Below are 22,180 nucleotides of genomic sequence, written 5' to 3' on the forward strand. Positions count from 1 at the left end.
TTGTTAGCGAAAACGAGAACTCTGCAGTGAAAATCTGACATTAGCATGAAAAAAAGGATGGAGAGATAAAAACTGTTGATCAAGCTGAGGCACATCTAACACATCTATTCTGCCTCTTCTTGGCAGGTGGTGACAAAACAAACTAAGATGTTTATTTTTATTGTGTGTATCACTTTGACAAGTGGTTTTTTACACCATCATGACTTATTAGGTGTTTAAAAAAAGCAAAAATCCCTCCCTTCTTGTCTGATTGCAGCTTTACTAATATCTGTACCCAAGTCAGAGTAATGTGGAGAATTACAGAGTGGTGATGTCATCCTTGTTCACTGCACAGATGTAAGCTGTTGTTTGGGGAACGGGGCCAAACAAAAACAGCTGTACGTCCTGTTATGGTGATTAATCATGAAGATAAAAATTGCAGTTTAAATGGCAAAGACACTCATATTTCTGCCTCTGTGATTATAAAATGCAGGAATTTTCTGACAGTTTAAACAGTTTCAGTTTCTAAATAACATCAGAAAAAATAAGAGTTAGATCCACATTAACTTGATGTCCACAAGCCAAACACTTTATTACTGAGCAGATATTGCAAATACAAAAAAAAAAATACAGTCTATCTCCCGCCTAAAGAATGAACGCAGCTTTGATTTCAGGAAAAAACACCTGTGGTTTGAAGTGTATGTAATATTACTGTGTTTAATAAACAAAAAGATAAGGACGATATACGATCAGTTTAACAGGATCAACCTCCAACCTCTGTGTGTCTTCTTCAAACCATCTCACACTTTGTGCTGCGTGTCCGACAGTACTGTAATCCACAAGCCTATAATCCCGACCGATCAAAGGTTGAGATTAGGAAAGATGTGGGAGGGGCAGAGAGCTGCAGACAGGAGGATGGTGAGTGAGAGTGAGCGCAAACATGACAGTGGCAAAGCAAGCCAGGCAATGATTGGTGCGCACAAATAGCCAGCCAATCACAGCACGGGCAGGGAAAATAACAAGGCAAGGGAGAAGCTGGTGAAAGAGGGAAGAGCTATGAAAAAGCGAGGGAGAAGGTGAAATCTCAGCAGCACAGAGAAGAGGCCAAACAAGCAGGAGCGGAAGGATGATCGGAGGTGAAAGCGCTGATCAGTGAGGTCTCCAGAGAGGGAGAGGAGAAGAAGGAGATGAGCAGCAAGAGGGGGGTAAGCAGCCAGCACACACAACATCCATCAGCTCAGGCAGCCATGCTCTGAGCCCTGGAGCAGCAGGGCTACACAGACACTGCACAGGCCCCACATCAGGCCTATAGCTCAGCCCTCCATCCCGGCCAGCAACACCGGGGCAGGGACAAAACAAGATTCCCTTCACAACACCTGTGCATAAAAGCCATGAGGACAGCCAGGAAGGGCAGTGTAGAGATGCCTGCGTTTGTGCGCCAGCTGGTGAAAGAAACAGAAAAGAGGGTCAGCTCTTTCTTCAAAGGGGGCCGTGGAGGAACAGCAGAAGGAGAGCAGCAAGGGGAGGGGGAGAAGGAGGAGGTCATCCCCAGTCCCTACTTAGACAGGCCAGTCCTGGACAAGCTCACAGAGGAGGGCTGCGCCCGCTGGGGCCTCACCTATGCCCTAGGAAGTATGCAGGGCTGGAGGGCCAACATGGAGGACTTCCACAACTGTGTGCCACAGCTGGGTGGAGAGCTAGCCGACTGGAGCTTCTTTGCAGTGTTCGATGGCCATGCAGGCAGCACGGTGGCTCAGTACTGCTCCCAACACCTTCTGGGTCACATCCTGGCTACGGGTGAGAGATCTGTTCAGTGACACCTGACAGTGTGTGTGTGGGTGTGTGTGTGGGTGTTATCTTATAAGGATATTATTTTATAAGATATTCAGAATTTTAACCCTGGAGAACCCATGGGGTCAAATTTGACCCCATGGTTTCCCTAGAAAACCAATGGGGTCGGCTCTGACCCCATGGGTTCTCCAGGGTTAAACAGGCTGGTGATTTTCCTTTGTTATTAGTCATCAATATGATGACTGCTATGGCTGCTGGGTTCAGAAAATACTGTTTGTGCTCACAGGTGGAATAGGACCAGAAGATGACCCGCCAAAAGTGAAAGGGGCCATCGTAGAGGGCTTCCTCCAGACAGACAAGCACCTGCACTCTGTGGCCCGTCGAGAGGGCTGGGAGAGGGGCGGCACCACTGTGGTGGCCACTCTCATTTCGCCATATTACATCTACTTTGCCAACTGCGGTGATTCAAGGGCCATGCTGTGCCGGTCTGGGCAGGTCTGCTTCTCCACTGAGGACCACAAACCTTACAGCCCTCTGGAGAAAGAACGTATTGAGAGCGCGGGTGGCTCCGTGTCCCTCCAACGGATCAACGGCTCCTTGGCAGTGTCACGCGCCCTGGGAGACTTCAGCTACAAGGGGGCAGAGAACCGGCCGCCGAGCCAGCAGATGGTTTCACCTGAGCCAGAAGTGTGTGTGGTGGAGCGATCGCCAGCAGATGAATTCCTGGTGCTTGCCTGTGATGGCGTGTGGGACACCATCAGCAATGAGGAGCTGTGCGCCTTCATCCACAACCGGCTGCGTGTCTGCACCGACCTGAGGGACGTCTGCACTCAGGTCATTGACCTCTGCCTCTATAAGGTCAGCACTGTTACACATACTTACTGCATGCACTTGTGTTGCTGTTCAGTAGTCTGAATAACAAATCCTTTCAACTGATTAAAAACACAATTTCAGTTTCAAGCTGAGTTACATAATTTTTAATCAGCTTTGAATTTTATGGCTTCTAATCAAGTAAAGTAATCTACTACAAGACTGACTGTGTTTTTAAACAAAGATATAATGGACTGGATATTCATTTTGATATAAGCTAATGGGCTCTGCTTCCTCTTTTAACAATAACCCTTTTAAAGTTCTGAGGTTGTAAAGGGTGCAGAGTCACACGTGGAAATATTTTCTTATTACTTAAATCTTCATCTCTGCAACTAAAAACTTATCTTGAGGTAAAACTGTTTTAAATCAAAAATAAGCACGAAGTCACCATTAAAGTTTGACCCATGGTGGTCCTGAGAACCCATTGAATTTTAGGAAAAAAACACAAGATAAAACAGAAGCAGACTAAGTGAACTTCCTCACTAATTCTACAGCACATGCAGCATATTTGTAAAATGTGCTCCAAAGTCAATAAACACATCCATATATGGAAGCTTAGAATATAAAAGGGTTTTTTTTAATCCAAAGATAAGAAATGTTCTTCTTAGAGTGTGGTAATGTAAGCTCTCAGGGTCACTTTATCATGGAGCTGAGGGGAGCTGCAGAGTGAGATGATAACTGAGGCCCGAGCAGAGGCACATACAAGACGTGCGCCTTTTGTTAAATGTCTTGTTTTCATCTTCTTGTTTTAAAATGTCATGCCAGTCCTGTGTGGTTAAATGTGGCACAGCAATTGGGTTTTTCCAGATTCTTTTCAGCAAGTTCTGCCATACTTATCAATCCATTCACAGCCTACAATTTCTGATTACTTTAAAAATTTTCGTTCCCATATGGAGGGGAAAAAATTAATAGGATCTTTGGCTGAAATGGCAAAAATTTAAAATTTAAAAAGCAACACTGACCTCAGCTTAAGCTTTGGTTTAGTCTCACTGAGACTGCGGCTGCTGTTCATGGTACAACAGACTATCAGACAGCCTTAAAATAGACTGCAGGGGTGTCGGAACAGGTTACATCGCATTATTAAGGGTTCCCATGAGAGCTAATTACCGACACTCTCGCTCAGAGATTTTACAGAAGCATAAGGAATGTAACGAAAGAAAGTAGATATTGGATTAAAATTACATGACAGATTACAAACACAGAAACACATTAAGATAAACTTGAGCCACATGTGCACTCTGTTAGGTCCTCATGTCACGCTTATGTAACAGTGCTTCAGCTTGGATGTGCACAATGACCTCAAAATGTCATGCCTTCTTCCGCACTCCATTTCCATTTTGCAGCTCCCCTGAGTCTGTGTGACATTGGAGTGCAAACGCTGATGTGAAAAAAATTGATCTATTTGTAAAACTGCTCAAGTGGGATGTTTCGTAAGTTGGCATTTGTAAGGTCAGCCATCATTACTCACCCCTGCTGATGCCGTTTTGTTCCACAGGGCAGTTTGGACAACATCAGCATCATCCTGCTGTGCTTCCCTGGAGCCCCCCAGCTGTCAACAGAGGCATTACACCAGGAGGCTGAGCTGGAGGACCTGCTGGAGTCCAAGGTGGCAGGTGTGTGGATAAAGATGCTTTGCAGGGGACACTGTGGACAGTGACAACCTTCATATTAGCATCCTGGAGTCTGTTTTTGCCATGGTGTATTGTTTCAATTCTGACACGCTTTGGTGTTTCAATGGTTTGCAAAAAAAAGTTTGAAAGATTTGTTAATCAATGTTTTTTTTCCAAGATAATTATTTAAATGATTTATGACATCACGTGTCTTGGGTAAAAAACTAAAGCAAAACACCAAATCTGTGATTCTTGCCATGAACCTATTTACTTATGAACACAGGCACCATCATTTATTCTAAGTCCCACACTTACCCTAGTGTGGTAAATACTCATTAGAAATCCTGATGTGTATTGATCCACAGCTGAAAATAGTCCTAAAAACTGTGTTCTTTACAAACTACAGCTGTGACTTTTGCCTAAATCTAAAGTGTCCAGTGTATATTAGAAAGAAACTCTCTAAAAATGTATCTTTCTTTTTAATCAGAGATTTATGATGAGCTGTGTGCCAGAGGGGAAGTGCCTGAGCTGCTGTCCGTCCTCACAGTCCTTGCATCCACTGTCATCCCTGGATTACCACCAGGTGGAGGCATACAGAGCAAGTAAGACACAAATGAGCATCTATGTGCATTTGTACATGTAAACCACGTTCTGCTGGATGCAGTAGTGAATTACATTGTGTTACTTCTGTGTGTTACAGGAGGAACTGCATTATCTCTGCTTACTATCAACAACGTGATGCGCACAAGCCCATGGTACCAAATGTGAGTGAGAGTTACAATTAGGTCCATACGTTTTTAGACAATGAGACTTTTTTTGATAGTTTTTCCTCTCTGCACCAACGCAGTGGATTTTAAATCAAACAGTCAAGATATGATTGTAATGTTTCTTCAGCTTTAATTAAAGAGGCTTTACAGCAGGATTTACAATAAGGTGCAAACCACTGGTTACAGTCAAAAACAAGAATGCTAGATGAGACTTTGCCCGAAAAACACGGTTCTGTAAAAAAATATCTTTGGAAAGATGAAATCAAAAGAAACGTGTTATGGAATGGGCCTGGAAGGCTGCCAGTGGAACTGGGTCATTAGTGTTTATTGATGATGTGACTGCCGATAGAAGCAGCAGGATGAACTGTGAGAGTACAAAGCTGTACTCTCAGCTCAGGTTCAGCCAAATGCTGCAAAACTGATCAGGCAGCACTTCACAGTGCAAAAAGATAAGGACCTAAAGCATTGTGCAAAGGCAACCCAAGAGTTTACCAAAGCACAGAATAGAAATACTTTTCAATGGCCAATTCAGTCAACTGATCTCACCTGAACAGAGCATGCTTTTACTGAAGTTACTGAAGACAACTGTGATGGCAGAAAGACCCACAGTCAAGCTGCAAGTGAAGGCAACTGCAGTAAAGGATTGGAAGAGCATCTCAAGGGAGGAAACAGCATTTATTGTTGTCAGGGGCCTCTCTGTCTACAACCAAGCAAAGGATTTTTACCTCAGTCATAAAAACAATCCTTATATGCACATTTATGGTAAAACCATGTCTGCACGGTTAATGCAAACTTTTTTGATAAACCCCTTGAATTAAAGTGGAAAGGCTGCACTTCAATTATATCTTGATTGGTTGATGTAAATATCCACTGTCGTGGTGTAGAAAGGCAAAAAAAAAAAAAAACAACAACTAATGGACCTAACAATATAAGTAAAAAGACATTGTTATTACACAGTGAACTCACTTTTTGTTACTTTACCTGTCTGTCTGTTCAGGGTCTGAGAGGCTCTTGAGAAGGCCAAGGGATTTAGATTTTGTCTCCAAAGTTCCTCAAAGGAAAGGGACTGTAATAAATGTGAATATTAAACCTGTTTTTGTTTTTTTTCATGTGTGCTGTTTCACAACAAGACAATGGTGTTTGTTAGCAAGCACCATCTTCTCATGGCAAAAAAAATGCAAAAACAGATCTAGTAAAGCCTGATACTTTATATTTATACAAGAAAGATATTTTGTAAAAATGACTCAGAGACACTGACCCAGCAACCAAACCTCAACCTCAATAAACAGAAAGTGCAGATGACAAATTGAACTGAATAACAACCAACTGTGACATAGTCAGTTTTCATTGGATAAAATAAGAAAGATTAGTACATGCAGGGTTGCATTTTGAAAATGATGTTTTAAGACTATACATATGTGTGTGCGCATGTGCGTGTGTGCATGTGTGTGTGCGTGTGTGTATTAAAGAATGAACAGGTTTACCTTTCCTCTTCAGGAAACATTGTCACCATTAAATAAAACCTAGCATGCAGCTAACACGTGTCCATTAGTTGTGACAGGAAATGCTAGTAGTTCATGAGACAGCTCGTGGGGATGCACACAATCTTTTTCCCTCGTTGCTGTAAGTGAAAGGCAAATAAACTCATTAGATATCTGACTCTACTCACGATTCATGTCACGGGATCTAAAAACTTTTTGACAAAGTGTTTTACATTTTAAAAAACAAGAACAAAATATGTAAAATTTGAAATACTTACAAATGGAACTAAAAGTCTCCCCCCTAAAATGTGTCCCGCTATGATTACTGCCTAAATTTACATGAATGCGTTCAGCATGTACACAATTTGCAATTCTATCTAAACATTTATTATTTCTAAACACATTCAAAGGTAAAGTTTACATGAAATGGGATTTTTCCATGAACTGATGCCTTATTCCCCTTTTTTATAGCTGACAAAACAAACAGCACCAGAGTGGGTCAGTTTCTGGATGAGTTGTTTTACTGCATACTGCATTGTAACATTATGTCAGCGAGTCATTTTCTGTGTTACATTAAGGAAATTACATTAAGTGTCACTATTGTTTTAAATCTAAATAAAGAATATTTGTCTGATGGCTTGCTGTGCTCGTTTCTCAAATTACTCATTTTGAACACAGTGAAGACCAAGTATGAGCTGTGACTGCCGAAAATGGGTGATTATGATTTCTATGGAAGCTTTTAACCTCACACTCATCATCTACTCACAAAAACCCTCCTTATACATGAATGAATTACAAACGGGTTTTGTTGCATAGTAAAGGATTTCATGTAGTTACCTAAATCTTTCTCTCTGCTCTGCTGACGTGATCCTGTGGCTATCTGCAAAGCCCTCGTTGACATAAGGACGTCCTCTAAGAGTCATGTTTCATTAGGTCTCAATTGAAAACCCTGGATCTCCTTCATGATTACTCTGAATTTCAATGACGTCCAATTGAAAAATATCTTTCTTGGTGCTTCTGAGCTCCTGCAGTTTGTTTGAGAAGCTCTGTTTAAATACAAATCATATTTGAACTGTTTTATATATGCAGCTAGTTATCTAAGAGGAGATATTTTGGTTTCTACGTTCACTAACTACCACCTTATGTACAACGATGTCTTCTGAGGTGCTCGGGGAGGGGGACATGTGCAGTGTCCTTAAATCAGCAGTCCTCTTTAAGTGCTCCTTCAAAGCTTCTCTCATCTGATTGCGTTTCTATGAGTCAGTCACTTCAGGACATCAAACCCCTCTTCAAATGATGCTGAAGTCTTTAACACGTATTTGTCCTTTAACTTCCTCTTTCTCCTCACCAAACAACGTATGAACAATTATTTGCTGTCTACAGTCCGCTTTATATAAGAAACAAAATATTCTATTCTTGGATATTTTTTTAATACAGAACAAATTACTCATAATAAAAAAAAATCCTAAGGAAATGTAAGGCTTAAATATAGAGAACCCAAAGAACAATTGAGGTATTGTTATGATGCTATCTATCCACACTGGTTTCCTGTAAGCGATTATTCATAATCCCCAGTGCTCCCACACCACCAGAGAAACCATTCTGATGGCTGTAGCTCTGCCGCGGGCCCTGGTGAGCTGTTTCACTCAGCTGTTTCTGCAGCAGTGCCAGAGACACCTTGTTGGACGCCATGAACTCATTGACTGAGATCATCTCCCCTGACAAACGACGCCCCACTTGTACTTCAGCCACCGCGCCCGCATCCGTCTCGCTGTCACACACAGTCTCAACCGAGCCGTCTGTGTAGTGGTGGTGGGATGAGATGGGCTGCACCGCGTTGCGTTTGATGCGTTTTGGCCTGAAGTGTGCCAGTTGACGCCTCTGTTTGTGATTTTTGTTGTGGAGGCAGGGGCAGCAGAGCCACCAGCAGCCAGGGGTGGAGCAGGAACAGAGCTGATGCTTCCCTGAGCAGACCAGCTTTCCCAGGATCCAGTTGAGAGTCTGCTTGATGATGATAGAAATTACGTTGAAAAGTGAGTAGATGCAACAAACCCCCATTAAGATGAAAAGGCAGTTTCCAAACCGGTAGGCCTCCTGAGATTCGTACTGCTGCCTCTGGCTGCTCACCAGGTCCCCGAAGCCAATGGTGCTGAAGGCCACGAAGCAAAAGTACAGAGAGTCCACGTAGCTCCAGTTCTCCATGGAGCTGTACAGAGTGGAGGCACTGCAAGCAATCACAACAGATGCTATCCCTAAGATCAGCATCACGTAATAGACGGATGGCTTCCATCCTTCCAGACTGTCCTCTTCGCCAGATGACTCCTCCCTGCTCGACACCACCCCGACTCCAGCACACCTCAGCCGACGCTCATGACACCAGCGCATGATGTAAGCTAACATGGTGATGATCCTCTCCAGGAAGAGGTTAAAAAAGAGGATGGTGGCAGCACAGCCAATGAGACCGTAGAAGATTAGGAATATTTTTCCTGCTATGGTTGCCGGTGTGGTCATGCCAAAACCTTAGAGAGAAAACACAAAATACAAGGTTAAAGAAATGATCACAGCCGTGAGCAACATTCAAAAACTGAAGAAAAATCTGGGAAAAAAGTTTTGCAATCTTTTTTTTTTTTTAAGTGGAGACTTACCAATAGTGGAGACCACTGTGCCCACAAAGTAGAAAGCTCCAGAAAAGTCCCAGCGTGGCCTTAATGTGTCCACCCTGATGCCAGCTCCGTTTGCCTCCTCATACTGCCTCAGCAGAGTGTGCAGGGCGCCCAGGTTGACCCTGTATCTCCTGGTGAAGTTGTCCAGCTGCTGTTTCCACAGAAGGCGTGCGCGGAGCTCAAACGGGTGTTCCAAGGCTGAGAAGATGGCAGCTCCGCACAATAAGTAGAGCAGGATGAGTCCGGCCAGCAGGCAAAAACGAGCATTGTCCTCTTTCATGGGCGCTCTGGGGCAGCAGCAGCAGCTACCTGCAGCCCTCCTCTTAGCCATGAGCACAGCAGCAGCAGCAGCGGCACAGAGACACCACTGAAACAACATGCACTGCCTCTGCCGGCGCTGCCAAGTCACAGACTCACCGTGCGTGTTACATGCATCAACAGGCACAAATATACATGCACTAGCAGAATGAAACTTCTGGTTTAAACACGCATGCATACATGTGGCTCTAACATCTCACAGGTAAGCTTTCTGAAGAGGTTTTTGAGGACAGGTTGATCGTTTTGTTGAAAAAATTTCACATCAGATGAAATATCTGTAATAAAATGAGCAAAAAAATAATAATGCAGATGCAGATTAGTCAAATGTGGTTGCAAAATCTTAAGTTTAATAGGTTGACTCATTTAACATGACAAATTGTCAGAAAACACTTCTTGTAAGTAGCAGTTTATGTCTTATAATCCACACAACATAAAATACTGAAAGTTTAAAGTAAATAAAAACCACAGTACCTGGTCTCGCTGGCAGCACCATTCACTTAAGCGCTGCAGATCTGCGTGTGCTCATTCCATGGATGTTCTGAACAATGACCAGCCAAAGGAAGCCTCTTGATTTTGTGTCTGTGAGTGTGTGTGCGCGTGTGTGTGTGTGTGTGCAGAGAGACTGTCTGATGTTTCATCTGTCAAACACTCACATCATCATCTCTCTTCTCACCGCCTCCTCCTCCGAGCACACCCTGATTGGTGCAGTCGACTCTTCATTTGTAAAAGTGCTTTTTTTTCTTTTCTAACTGTCATCAAACACCAGTTTAACATTAAAAAAAAACTCTCACGTTTGCTTTAAATAACTGATCGTGTGGTCATTTGCTTTCATCAAACCATGGGACAAGAATTTCTTCTGATAAAGTAAAACTAACATTAAAAAAAACATTGTAGTAACATGATTAGAAGCTTGCAAGTTCTGCTGAATTAATCAAAGTGGGCAAATTTTACTTTTCCCTGCTCTCTTGTTGCCAGTGCTCAGGTGCCATTTCCACACCCACCGAGAGTGCTTTTTTGTTATCGCTGCAGACTGTGTGGGAGGATTTGTTGAGCATGGCTATCAGTTCCTCTGTCTGTTCGTTCCTTTAATCTTGTCTGGTGCTGCAGGTAAGGGCATGGGGTTCCCCGCGCCTGCCGACTAATGGCTGAACGTCAGCAGCGGGCAGGTGTGGAAAACAGACAGTCCATCTGCCTTGTCATGCAGAAAAGCAGCAAAGCAACAATTTCTCTTGATGCTGGTGTTTCAAACGATAAAAAACAAGATTTAAGGCAACCAGCTTTTACAAGCAAACAAGACGTAAAAATATCACATTTGTGGAAACTTGATCATTTTATATTGATGTGAAATACTTAAAAGTGCATAAAATACTAACTACTTGCTTAGCTTTAAAAAGATAGAAGTGAAAAACAAAATATAGTGCAACAAATAATCATCTACAGAAACACTGACCCTGCTAACACAGTGATTTTCAGCTGGGGTAAGGTTGACTGTGTTCTCTCTTGGCTTTTCTTGTTTCTCTACTCTGTCCTCTCTCCTCCTGCCTTGGGCCTATGAATGTATTTCAGTAAACCTTGTTGAAGTAGATTTCCAATTCCTAAAATATAATAAACCTCCTCTGTTCTCTGTCCATCGGGACAGCAGGCCTGCTAGAGAGGCTATCATTGAGGATGCACAGATGTATCCTTTGCATTAGTATTTTTACCTGAAACATATAGAAGGAACACTGTATACAGCTGAAATGTACAAACTGTGGAGGGCAGACAGAGGCTTCAATCAGCTAGTCTTTTGTATTCACACATTCATTCGGGTATTTTAGATGATTTATTATGTGATCAAACATTCTGACCTTCACTGTCTGTGTGTGTTTTACTCTTGTTGTGAATATGACTAATTAATTCTCTTTTTCTTAAGTCTAACACTGTTGTACCTCATAAATCAGATCTGAAAATGCAGCTGGTTAAATTCATGACGCGGTCGTGACACACATTATGTTTAAAATGACACTGACATCAAACTGAGGATGTCTCATCTTTCTAACTGCTTGTTGTGTTGACTCCTCTCTCTTCATGTCTCTTCCTCTCCTCCTCCACTCTTACCTCTAATGGGAGGGACTAAGACGCCAGGAGAGGAGTCTAGGAGAGGAATCAAAGACGTGCAAGATCTTTCTGAGTTAACTTCAATAATTACTTCCTCCAAACCATCAACGTGTCTTTTAGACCCCATTCCTACAAAACTGCTCAAAGAAGTCCTGCCATTAATTAATTCTTCAATCTTAAATATGATCAATCTATCTCTAATAATTGGCTATGTACCACAGGCCTTCAAGGTGGCTGTAGTTAAACCCTTACTTAAAAAGCAATCTCTAGACCCAGCTGTCTTAGCTAATTATAGGCCAATCTCCAACCTTCCTTTCATATCAAAAATCCTTGAAAGAGTAGTTGTCAAACAGCTAACAGATCATCTGCAGAGGAATGGCTTATTTGAAGAGTTTCAGTCAGGTTTCAGAGCTCATCACAGCACAGAAACAGCTTTAGTGAAGGTTACAAATGATCTTCTTATGGCCTCTGACAGTGGACTCATCTCTGTGCTTGTCCTGCTAGACCTCAGTGCAGCGTTTGATACTGTCGACCATAATATCCTATTAGAGCGATTAGAACATGCTGTAGGTATTACAGGTACTGCACTGCAGTGGTTTGTATCATATCTATCTAATAGACTCCAATTTGTTCAAGTAAATGGAGAGTCTTCTTCACATGCTGAGGTTAATTATGGAGTTCCACAGGGTTCAGTGCTAGGACCAATTCTATTTACATTATACATGCTTCCCCTAGGTAGCATCATTAGAAGACATAGCATAAATTTTCACTGCTATGCAGATGATACGCAGCTCTATCTATCCATGAAGCCAGGTAACACACACCAATTAGTTAAACTGCAGGAATGTCTTAAAGACATAAAGACCTGGATGGCCGCTAACTTCCTGCTTCTTAATTCAGATAAAACTGAGGTTATTGTACTCGGCCCTGAAAATCTTAGAAATATGGTATCTAAGCAGATCCTTACTCTGGATGGCATTACCTTGGCCTCCAGTAATGCTGTGAGGAACCTTGGAGTCATTTTTGACCAGGACATGTCCTTCAAGGCACATATTAAACAAATATGTAAGACTGCTTTCTTCCATTTGCGCAACATCTCTAAAATTAGAAATATCCTGTCTCAGAGTGATGCTGAAAAACTAGTTCATGCCTTCATTACTTCCAGGCTGGACTACTGTAACTCATTATTATCAGGATGTCCTAAAAACTCCCTGAAAAGTCTTCAGTTAATCCAAAATGCTGCAGCAAGAGTACTGACAGGGACTAGAAAGAGAGAGCATATTTCTCCTGTTTTGGCTTCCCTTCATTGGCTTCCTGTTAAATCCAGAATTGAATTCAAAATCCTGCTCCTCACATACAAGGTCTTAAATAATCAGGCCCCATCTTATCTTAATGACCTTGTAGTACCATATCACCCTATTAGAGCACTTCGCTCTCGCTCTGCAGGCTTACTTGTTGTTCCTAGAGTATTTAAAAGTAGAATGGGAGGGAGAGCCTTCAGTTTTCAGGCCCCTCTTCTGTGGAACCAGCTTCCAGTTTGGATTCAGGAGACAGACACTATCTCTACTTTCAAGGTTAGGCTTAAAACTTTCCTTTTTGCTAAAGCATATAGTTAGGGCTGGACCAGGTGACCCTGAATCCTCCCTTAGTTATGCTGCAATAGACATAGGCTGCCGGGGATTCCCATGATGCATTGAGTTTTTCCTTTCCAGTCACCTTCTCACTCACTATGTGTTAATAGACCTCTCTGCATCGAATCATATCTGTTATTAATCTCTGTCTCTCTTCCACAGCATGTCTTTCATCCTGTTTTCCTTCTTTCACCCCAACCGGTCGCAGCAGATGGCCGCCCCTCCCTGAGCCTGGTTCTGCCGGAGGTTTCTTCCTGTTAAAAGGGAGTTTTTCCTTCCCACTGTCGCCAAAGTGCTTGCTCATAGGGGGTCATATGATATGATTGTTGGGTTTTTCTCTGTATTTATTATTGTGCTATCTACTGTACAATATAAAGCGCCTTGAGGCGACTTTTGTTGTGATTTGGCGCTATATAAATAAAATTGAATTGAATTGAATTGAATTGAACTGCCAGCAGGATTTAATGTTAATGTAATGCGCAAGTTTGGCTTTACACATCCAGCAATATTGGAGATATTTAGATGAGGCCCAAACTGGCACACCATCCAGATTTACTTTATAGGTTTACGCAGACACACAGCCAAGTCAGTAGTACAGTGGGAACATTTTTCAGCATGTAGCCAATCAAAATAAATAAATGTCAATAAAAATATTGAACTAAAAAAAAGAATTATGCAAAAAATGTAGCTAAAGCTATCTTGCTGGACCTTAAGGGCCATCCTTCTCTGTACTGACCATAACTATCAATCTTAATCTGTTATCCGGAGTTAATGAAACAGTCGCACATAATGTCACTAAGGGCTCAGTGTAAATTTGTCAAAACCTTAAATTGCTGATATCAGTATGAGATAAGCTACAATGGTTATTATGAAGCATTATTCATTCCATTAATGCATCATATTAACCATCATTGCCATCCATCTATTTGCTCCTGCTTCTCCAGTTCAAGGTCACATGGGTGCTGTAACCTAACCCAGCTGTCACTGGACGAGAGGCAGGATACACTCTGGACAGGTCACCAATCTGTCACACCATCATTACCAAATAAACACTTAAATTAAATTAATGGGGTAAATATTTTGAAAATTTAACAAACAGTTAATAACTGATTTATAAAACATTATATTAGTGGCTACTATAATGTTACAACTGATGTTTCTGAATCTTTGTAAATGCTCATTATCAACTATTAATAATGACAATATCAAAGCAGAAAGAATATATCCACTTTTCATATACTTTGCACCATTTTAGTGACACAATGTCAATTTTAAACTGATCAACCCAGAGGGGATGTCCATATTTTTAGCTTGTAATTGGTAGAGGCATGTGTTTCCTGAAATAGTGAGCAGGTCAGATCAAGACAGAAATGTCAGACATCTCTGGCTGAGGCTGGAGAAAACTGCATTTGTGTTTGGCTCTGCAGTGCAGGTGGGGATAATTACTTATTTGTAATGCTGGATTTACACTGCATGCCGTTATGAAGCTAAGGCCATCATCAAACTATTAACAACATATGGTATGTGCAGCAAACAGTAGTGACTTATTTAGTGTAGCATAGTGTTTACACTACTTTAAATTTCCATTCATGTAAACTCATTCTGCCTGACCACTTGCTGATGTTTCATCTAAGTCATAACAAGTTCCCAAAGGTTCTCTGAGTTTAGTTCTTCTTGGAAGGACCAAACATCTTCAGCCATCCTTTAGTACGCATACAATCCACGTCACACTGCGCTGATCCCAGTGTGCGTGTTTTATGTCCTTTCAGACAGACAGCGACTCAATCACTCAACTTATGGGTGAACACTGTCTCCATGGAAACAGTTCCTCACCCAGATTGAGCGAAGGCAAGCAGAGGTCAGGTTGTCCAAACATTTAGGAGGAGGCACTTGTTTCCGACAACTAATATTAACCACTTAACCAACCAGTGGAAAGTAAACAAACACTTGAGACAATGTCAACACGGTTGTTTTTCCTTTCTTGAAACACTGAGCTGACAAAATGATGTATTAAATTTAAAAAAAAAAATTAAACTGGTAGCAGCTTCAGAAACACGAGGAGATCCTTGGTTCTGTCTGATCATTGCACAATATAAATATAGTCTAGCAGCACTGTTTGGAATTACTTATCTAGATAAGAGAAACATGTCACACAAGAACTAAAACTTTTCAGTAAAACATTAATTTTATTCTACTAATAAGTGATTTTACTATTATACTAATAATAATACTACATAATTCTAATACAATATATTGTAGAATTATATTATCATAATGTAGACAAGGAACAGTTTTTTTGTTTGGTTTTTCAGCATGACAATGATCCCAAACACGCTAACAATGCAGCAAAAGCATACCTGGATAGAAAAACACACAATGCACACAACACACAATGCAGTATCAGTCATGGATTGGCCTCCCCAGAGACCAAACCTCAGAATTACTGAAACATTGTGGGAATCTTGTTGCACCTATTTCCCATTTTCCAGCAAAATATGAAGAAATGAGGGCTCATATTTTTTCACAGTACTTTATAGTGTATTGGATGCTTTTAGCAAATTTTAATAAAGGTAATATTATCATTACTCGTTATTATTACTGTTACATTGTCGCCGTTACACTGCTGCGTCGTTACTTGATTAGCCTATCTGACATTTTTGTGCACCGTGAACATTCACCGTATTCCATTTCGTGTGGATGTAAGAGCAGTGTCTGATCGGTACCTGTGGAGGGCGCCCACACGCCTGCGAGGCATCGAGCCTTCATCTAATCGAGGCAGAGGAAGAGGCGGCAGCGGCAGAGAGAAGTAAAGAAGAAGAATTTAACGGTTCCCGGTTGTTGAACCGCTCCGGTCTCCACGGTGCCCTGCGGCTTATGAACAGTTTGGGGCTTGGGATGACGGTCATTCAGTCGACTAGCAGTTATAGTTACTTCATTTAGATAGGTCATCACCATGTTTTTACTAAAGATAGCAATGTTTTGACAGCTTACCACCCTAGGGAGCATCACTGCACGCAGAGGTAACGTTCATTTGTTTGATTGCACATCTAATAACGCTGTGTGGTTGATGTACAGATAGCTCTGTTAGCGCTCTGTGAGTCCACTAAAATAATACTTGTGCTAACTAACCATAGTGTCCGTGCTAGCTAACCCTAGCTAGCGCTGGTCAGTTGACCAAAGATGTAACTCTCGCTAGCTGACGGAGAAGTAGGAGAAAATGTTCGCAGCACCGTAGTTTACAAAAGTGCAATTATCTCTTTCAACGAAACCGTGCTTAAATTTAACGCTGTTTCACTCGAAGTAAATCTTTTTTCCCGTGCATGTGATAAAATGGTGTTGCACAGATTTTATTAGCAGTACCGGAGAAAGTGAAGTCGAGCGCGAAATCTTTCAGCGTTTTAACGCCACAAAAGAGACGCAGTTAATGACGTACTTTATTAAACAGTGGCTTACGATCATTGTCAAATCCCTCAAGTCCCATACCGTTTGACTCAAGCCATCAATCAGAACTTTTACGATAACAATGTTGACACCTTTTAAAATGAACTATGTCCGCTGTCGCCCCCTGCGGCTTACTTGTGTAATAACAGGCTGTGCGAGAGGAGCCGAAAAAATAGAATTACATTTAAAAGATAAAAAAAAAAAAACAAGAGAGAGAAATGGCTATTGAAGATATCTATTTGAAGATAAGAAATGCATATGTGTGAATAATATTTTATGCTTTTAAAATTAGGTTCTTAAGGAGGGTATGCCTTGTTTCACTAACCTGTGAAAATATCAACCCTGTGCAATCAATAATGATACAAGCACACGTTTTTATACACACTAATATATTTATATTGTTTTATTTATTCGAAATTGTGTTATTAGTCTTTGTACATATGAAAACTATTTAATTAGATAAATTGCTCACTTTGTACTGAATGGGACTGCGTACCATTTTGTTTTATTTTTTGTTTAATGACAATAAAAATTCTGATTCTGACTGTGATGCTGAAAAAAATCTTAATGTCACTGTAATAAGACCGAGAATTGCAAACATTCCCAAAATGTTGGGATATTTTTGTGAGATGCATGGAATGATACAATATATTTTTGACAACATATCATTTAATTCCCATTTTATATATGATTATGCATGTCTCCTTGCAGATTTTCCCTGTTATCCTTCGAACAATACAGTGTCGAGATTTATCAGTTGCTCAACATGATCTTAAAGGCTCTGCTGTATGTGAAGAAGCGTGGGTCAGCTCAGGATTACGATTATGCTTTATATTTTGGCTCAGGTGTCAGATGTACGCATACATCTGTCTCTGTTTTAACAGGAAAGGAGTTGGTTGATTCAGTTGCTTCTAATCGATTGGAATAATTTGTTTCTCCGATTTAGAGCAGGAGCAATGGAGGAAGGCTCTGAGCTGATGGAGGATATTGTATTTCGGGGGGTGGAGTTTTCCGTGAAGATGGAGGTGGACAAGGGTTTGCTCATTGTCGAAATCTCTGATTCAATGACAGCGGATCAGTGGAAGGGGGAGTTTGATCCAGCATGTAAGTGGCATATACATCTCAGTTTACATATCACTATAGCCAGTCATTCATGCTGTTTAACTTTAACTGCTTATTCGTTTATTTAGATATTGAAGACCTCACTCGCAAAACTGGCAACTTCAAGCAGTTTCCTATTTTCTGTAGCATGCTGGAATCTGCAGTGAGAAAGGTATGTGTGGAAGGGGATTAGAGGCAGAACGAATGTAAACACAGTTAATAGATGAATTTAAAGAGACAGATTTCCCTGAGGCTGTGTGAGCCGAAGAAGAGACTCGGTTGTGTTCATTGTCTCCACTTAAGCGAAAAATGCCCAGTTATCCCAGGGTGTCCTACTCCCTTTTTACTTTTAATTAACGTGTAGTAGCAGGGGAAAAAAGAAGGAGCCTGGAGGAAATTAGGAGCGACAAACGGAATTTTTTGGCACATTTTTAAGTCTGCTGCAACTAAATTGTCATGAAAGCAAGGTATACACGCACACTGTAAATGTTAAAGCAAGATAGAAAAACATGCTTTCTGATATGTCTGAAGATGCTTTATTAGAATACTAGAGCCATGATCATTAGAAGAGATGGCTGATATTTTTTTTGCCATTAAATTGGGGGGGGGGGGGTGAATATAAAGTCAGGAGCCTACGATCATAAGACTGTTCCCTAAGGTGATAATGGCATGTTATATTATTCTGATTGTTGAAAGAGATGCTTCTTTGCAGACAAGTGACTCTGTTACGCTTGACCTCCTGACCTATGCTGACCTGGAGCTACTGCGAAACAGAAAAGCAGGAGTGGTCAGTCGTCCTCGCAGCCATCAGCAGCCATCTGCTCTCACCGCCAAAAGATATCTCATTCTCATATACACCGTGGAGTTTGACAGGTTTGCTCACAGCTTTGCTGCTTTATGCCCTCTGCGTCTGTAGTAGAAGCTGTGCTGATGTTCTGATTTTCTGTCCATGTGTAGAATTCACTACCCTCTACCTCTGCCCTATGTGGGAAAGCCTGACCCAGCTGTCCTGCAGAAGGAAATCAGAGCGCTCAGGGCTGAGCTCAGTGCCCTCACCTCTCACGGAGTTAACAAATCGGCAGATCTAGAAATACAGCGGCTACGAGCAGAGTAGGTTTAATCTCTCCCAGTGTTACCAGTATAAGCAGATGCTGGAAGTTTTCTTCTTCTTCTTCTTCTCTTTTTTTTTTTTTTTTTAAATGTCTCCTGCTGTTTTCAAGGCTGGCTCTGGTTAAAGAGGAAAAGGAGAGCATGGCGAAGGTTCTGGAGCGACTGCAGTTGATTGGAAGTGATCCCACGTCTGGACGAGAGGACTGGAGAATGAGAGATGTGGTGAGGACGCTGGAGGAGCAACTTGTCAAGGAAAGGGCCAAAAGTCAGCGCTCAATGAGCAAGAGGTGTCAGGAGCAGCGACTGCTAGTGGAGCAGGTGATGCTTTTTGGTTCTTTTTTTTAAAAACCATGTACAGCCCCCCTTTTTAAAATAAATCAGCAGGTTTTAACTTTTTCTTCTTTCCATTCCAGTTAGAGGAGCTGAGAGCATCAGAGTGTGCTCTCCGTGTTCGTGTCAAGAGTCTCACCAATGAACTGGCGTTACTACGGAGAGGGTTAGACAATCTAAGCGTGTACTATATCTTTACTTTCTCTCTCTTTCATACATTCGCTTACACACTTAAAATTTCAAACCCCGAATAAGTCACCCACTGAACACTCGTGCTGTTTTTCTTGTGTATGCAGCAGAGTGACTCCTGTGTCGGGTCGTATCAGCTCACGGGTAGATGGAGAAATTTATCGCTCCCTTTCTCGGGAGAGAAGGTCTGGGTACGGGACAGTCAGGGCTCGCTCAGGATCTAGAGAACGTACAGAGGATAGAGGACAGAGGTCGGTGGAAAGAGGGAGACGTGCAGACTCCTCGGGACCGCGTGCTCGCATACCCAGGCCATCACCTTCCCCCACAGGTACTAGCTCTGCTCCTGATGTTGTTTCTGTGAATTAATTTTGAGTAATTAATCCCACTGATAAAGATTTGTACTTGATAAGAACTTCTGTTTTTGCAGGGTCACGGGTTCCACGCTTTGATCCAACAGCATATATCCAGGACAGGCAGCGCAGACAGAAGGAGGCAGAAATCAAAAAGTTGGTTTCCTCACTTTGTGAGTATACGCCAGTACTCAGTGTAGTAGCTGCTCAAGAATATTTTTCTGTGTCAGACAGAGGAAGGTGCGAAGGGACATGCTGGCATCACCCGTGCTCCCCGAGAGAGGCCGTTCACGTTCCAGAGAAGCCTATCCTCAGCTGACCCGCTCAGGCAGCAGAGGCAGGAGTTTATCTATGGAGCGGCGAGGGAGCAGGAACTCCTCTGGAAGCTCGTTAGTGGACATGGATGAAATGACCAAAACTCTGTACAGGTGATAGTACTTTGGATGGATTTGTGAAGGCTCTGTGGGTGTAGCTGACTATTTTAATGTCTGGGTTGTTTTTTTTTCTTTCATGTTTTCAGAGGAAGAAAACAGACTTACAATGGACCCAATGTGGTGAGTTATGACTTTCCTGTTATTTATTTGTTGTCCTCTCCTGTATGTATTTGAAAAGGGCTGATACCAGCCTTTTTTGGGCATGAAAGCAGTGCAGGTAGTATATGTTAGTGGAATTAAATCACTGAGAGTTGTAGTTTTTAATGGTTTTGTAGCCACTAAGTACAGAATATTACAGGCCTTAACATTTACAGTGCAATTTATCTGTCTCTAGTCCAGGGGAGGCCTTCTGTCCAGGAAGCCGTTATGCAGCACACCAACACTCAGAGTCAAAGACAAAGGTAACTTGTACTTTTTTTTTTTTTTTTTTTGTCCCCATCAGTTTACATGCATTTTTGGTTTTTTAAAGTCGAATTTGTCATTTCATGTCCCAAACCCCAGAAAGCTCTGTAGATACAGGTGCAGAGCTATCAGAGATTGATGCAAGACTGCAGGCACTGCAGGAGTACATGAGAGACTTGGATACAGGACATTGACCTGCTGCACAGGATTGTCTGATTTCGTCATCTGCATAAAACTGAGGAAGAAATCCTGATTTGGACCTGAGCTTCGGGTTTAGCAGAATATGCATTAACATAAGAGACTAAAACTCCCTCTGGAAGCTCAGACTTCTGGAAACTACAGCCATCAATATGAAGGTCATTGGACTACTTTTTGTGGACTCATTTCTTTTTTATGTTTTTATAAATTAACTTAAAATATGATTGTGTCTGTGTGTTGCCAGCTTTTTTTTTTCCCCTTTTTTAAGCCCAAACAAACTGATACATGTGTGTAAAATTTGGCATTGCCTGGTAAATGTTTTGATCTTTCAAAGGCTTGTTTAATAGTGTGGGCAGAGTTGAGTCCTTTTACATTCAGTCCATGATGCAGAAAGGCATTTCATCACTGGGTTTGCAGGTAGATCATTTGTTTATCTATCAGCACGCCTACATCCATGTCTGAGTCTTGCTAATGATTACTTTCATCATCAGTTTAAAATGCGGAACATTTTACAATTTCTCCGTTAATGAGTTGGTGTTAAAAAAGTGATCCATACATCTTTTGATACATTACAGAAATGTCCATGGGTATGATGGAGTATACCAAAATGTTATAGTACATCCACACATTTAAACATGGGCTGTTGTTTCTACCACCCAGTGCTTGCTGGGATGCCCTACAGCTCCTGTGCTCTGAATCAGTGGATGAAATAAGTGATACATGGTGGTCAGTTGTTTTCCACCTTTTTTTTTTTATTATTATTTTTACCTTGTCTTCCCACTTTGAAGTAAGGATTATCAGTGCATCTCAAGTATTTTGTTACCACTATACAGTCTCTAATTGTTCCACACAGTGCAATACAATACAGCCTTTTCTGCCCTTTAAATTCAGCATTATTTTGATGGTATCACAAACTGATCCCAAACTTGTTAGACATTTCTTTTAGGGAACAATACTTACCATAAAAACAATGTTTTAATAGGCTATGCTGATGGTGCATGTAAAGTGTGTGAAACTTGGCACATTTTTCATAACAAATTGCCAAATATTTTCTGAAACTGTTGTCTGCAGACTGTTACTAGAACTTTATCCATTGTTTTTATACCACCTAAAATATAATTTATAAGAAAGATACTGTGTGTAAGGAGTCTTTTTATAGTTTTATACATACTGCTTTCCTTTGGATTAGTGTTCGCTGACAAGAAGCTTGAGGGGTACCTTGAAGATCTTCCAGCACTGCAGCTGGTCTGCTTTCACTAATTAACAAGTCCTCTTCTCAGGCAAACCAGACAGTGTCTGAACAGCTGCCGTGTGCTCAGGAGGGAAAACATGAAAACCTTATGTTGGTTTATGCCATGCAGAAATTTGGCACTCACTCACATCCACAATGTGTTGCAAGCTTCACCTTTTTTACACAA

At 41.5% G+C, this 22,180-nt stretch overlaps 3 protein-coding genes across 5 annotated transcripts; 2 read left to right on the forward strand and 1 right to left on the reverse strand.

Moving 5' to 3' along the window:
* Nucleotides 1–952: 952 nt before the first annotated feature.
* ppm1nb (protein phosphatase, Mg2+/Mn2+ dependent, 1Nb (putative)) lies at nt 953–7,134 on the forward strand. Of its 2 annotated transcripts, XM_063486299.1 has the most exons (6): nt 953–1,776; nt 2,057–2,628; nt 4,136–4,253; nt 4,738–4,852; nt 4,951–5,014; nt 6,015–7,134. In XM_063486299.1, the coding sequence occupies exons 1-6, from the start codon at nt 1,371–1,373 to the stop codon at nt 6,030–6,032; spliced, it is 1,293 nt and encodes a 430-aa protein (XP_063342369.1). In that variant the 5' UTR covers nt 953–1,370; the 3' UTR covers nt 6,033–7,134. The 2 variants fall into 2 exon arrangements, with proteins under 2 accessions (XP_063342369.1, XP_063342368.1); XM_063486298.1 differs by having other exon boundaries at nt 954–1,776; nt 4,951–7,134.
* An 822-nt stretch (nt 7,135–7,956) lies between these two features.
* On the reverse strand, nt 7,957–9,743 carry kcnk12l (potassium channel, subfamily K, member 12 like). Its single transcript, XM_063487537.1, has 2 exons — nt 9,144–9,743; nt 7,957–9,017 (listed from the first exon to the last, which is right to left on the reverse strand). Exons 1-2 carry the CDS (start codon nt 9,655–9,657, stop codon nt 8,026–8,028), a joined length of 1,506 nt encoding a protein of 501 aa, XP_063343607.1. The 5' UTR covers nt 9,658–9,743; the 3' UTR covers nt 7,957–8,025.
* Nucleotides 9,744–15,903: 6,160 nt separating this feature from the next.
* ccdc61 (coiled-coil domain containing 61) lies at nt 15,904–22,125 on the forward strand. Of its 2 annotated transcripts, none has more exons than XM_063486428.1 (13): nt 15,904–16,227; nt 17,595–17,752; nt 17,839–17,921; nt 18,462–18,622; nt 18,707–18,859; nt 18,970–19,177; nt 19,273–19,373; nt 19,486–19,706; nt 19,806–19,884; nt 19,959–20,156; nt 20,249–20,282; nt 20,497–20,563; nt 20,664–22,125. In XM_063486428.1, the coding sequence occupies exons 2-13, from the start codon at nt 17,605–17,607 to the stop codon at nt 20,756–20,758; spliced, it is 1,548 nt and encodes a 515-aa protein (XP_063342498.1). In that variant the 5' UTR covers nt 15,904–16,227; nt 17,595–17,604; the 3' UTR covers nt 20,759–22,125. The 2 variants fall into 2 exon arrangements, with proteins under 2 accessions (XP_063342498.1, XP_063342499.1); XM_063486429.1 differs by having other exon boundaries at nt 19,273–19,355.
* The last annotated feature ends 55 nt before the right edge of the window (nt 22,126–22,180 follow it).

Source organism: Pelmatolapia mariae, linkage group LG10_11, assembly GCF_036321145.2.
Source record: "Pelmatolapia mariae isolate MD_Pm_ZW linkage group LG10_11, Pm_UMD_F_2, whole genome shotgun sequence".
Taxonomy (NCBI): Eukaryota; Metazoa; Chordata; class Actinopteri; order Cichliformes; family Cichlidae; genus Pelmatolapia; species Pelmatolapia mariae.

What these genes read in the sequence shown, in the direction of transcription:
- ppm1nb (XM_063486298.1), top strand. Translation starts at nt 1,371, where the DNA reads ATGAGGACAGCCAGGAAGGGCAGTGTAGAGATGCCTGCGTTTGTGCGC. An exon ending in TTGACCTCTGCCTCTATAAG is followed by an intron (nt 2,629 to 4,135) that starts GTCAGCACTGTT and finishes TTTGTTCCACAG; the next exon opens with GGCAGTTTGGACAACATCAG. An exon ending in GCTGGAGTCCAAGGTGGCAG is followed by an intron (nt 4,254 to 4,737) that starts GTGTGTGGATAA and finishes CTTTTTAATCAG; the next exon opens with AGATTTATGATGAGCTGTGT.
- kcnk12l (XM_063487537.1), bottom strand. Translation starts at nt 9,657, where the DNA reads ATGCATGCGTGTTTAAACCAGAAGTTTCATTCTGCTAGTGCATGTATA. An exon ending in CACAGTGGTCTCCACTATTG is followed by an intron (nt 9,018 to 9,143) that starts GTAAGTCTCCAC and finishes TTTCTCTCTAAG; the next exon opens with GTTTTGGCATGACCACACCG.
- ccdc61 (XM_063486428.1), top strand. Translation starts at nt 17,605, where the DNA reads ATGGAGGAAGGCTCTGAGCTGATGGAGGATATTGTATTTCGGGGGGTG. An exon ending in AAGGAGGCAGAAATCAAAAA is followed by an intron (nt 19,885 to 19,958) that starts GTTGGTTTCCTC and finishes TTTCTGTGTCAG; the next exon opens with ACAGAGGAAGGTGCGAAGGG. An exon ending in ATGACCAAAACTCTGTACAG is followed by an intron (nt 20,157 to 20,248) that starts GTGATAGTACTT and finishes TCATGTTTTCAG; the next exon opens with AGGAAGAAAACAGACTTACA.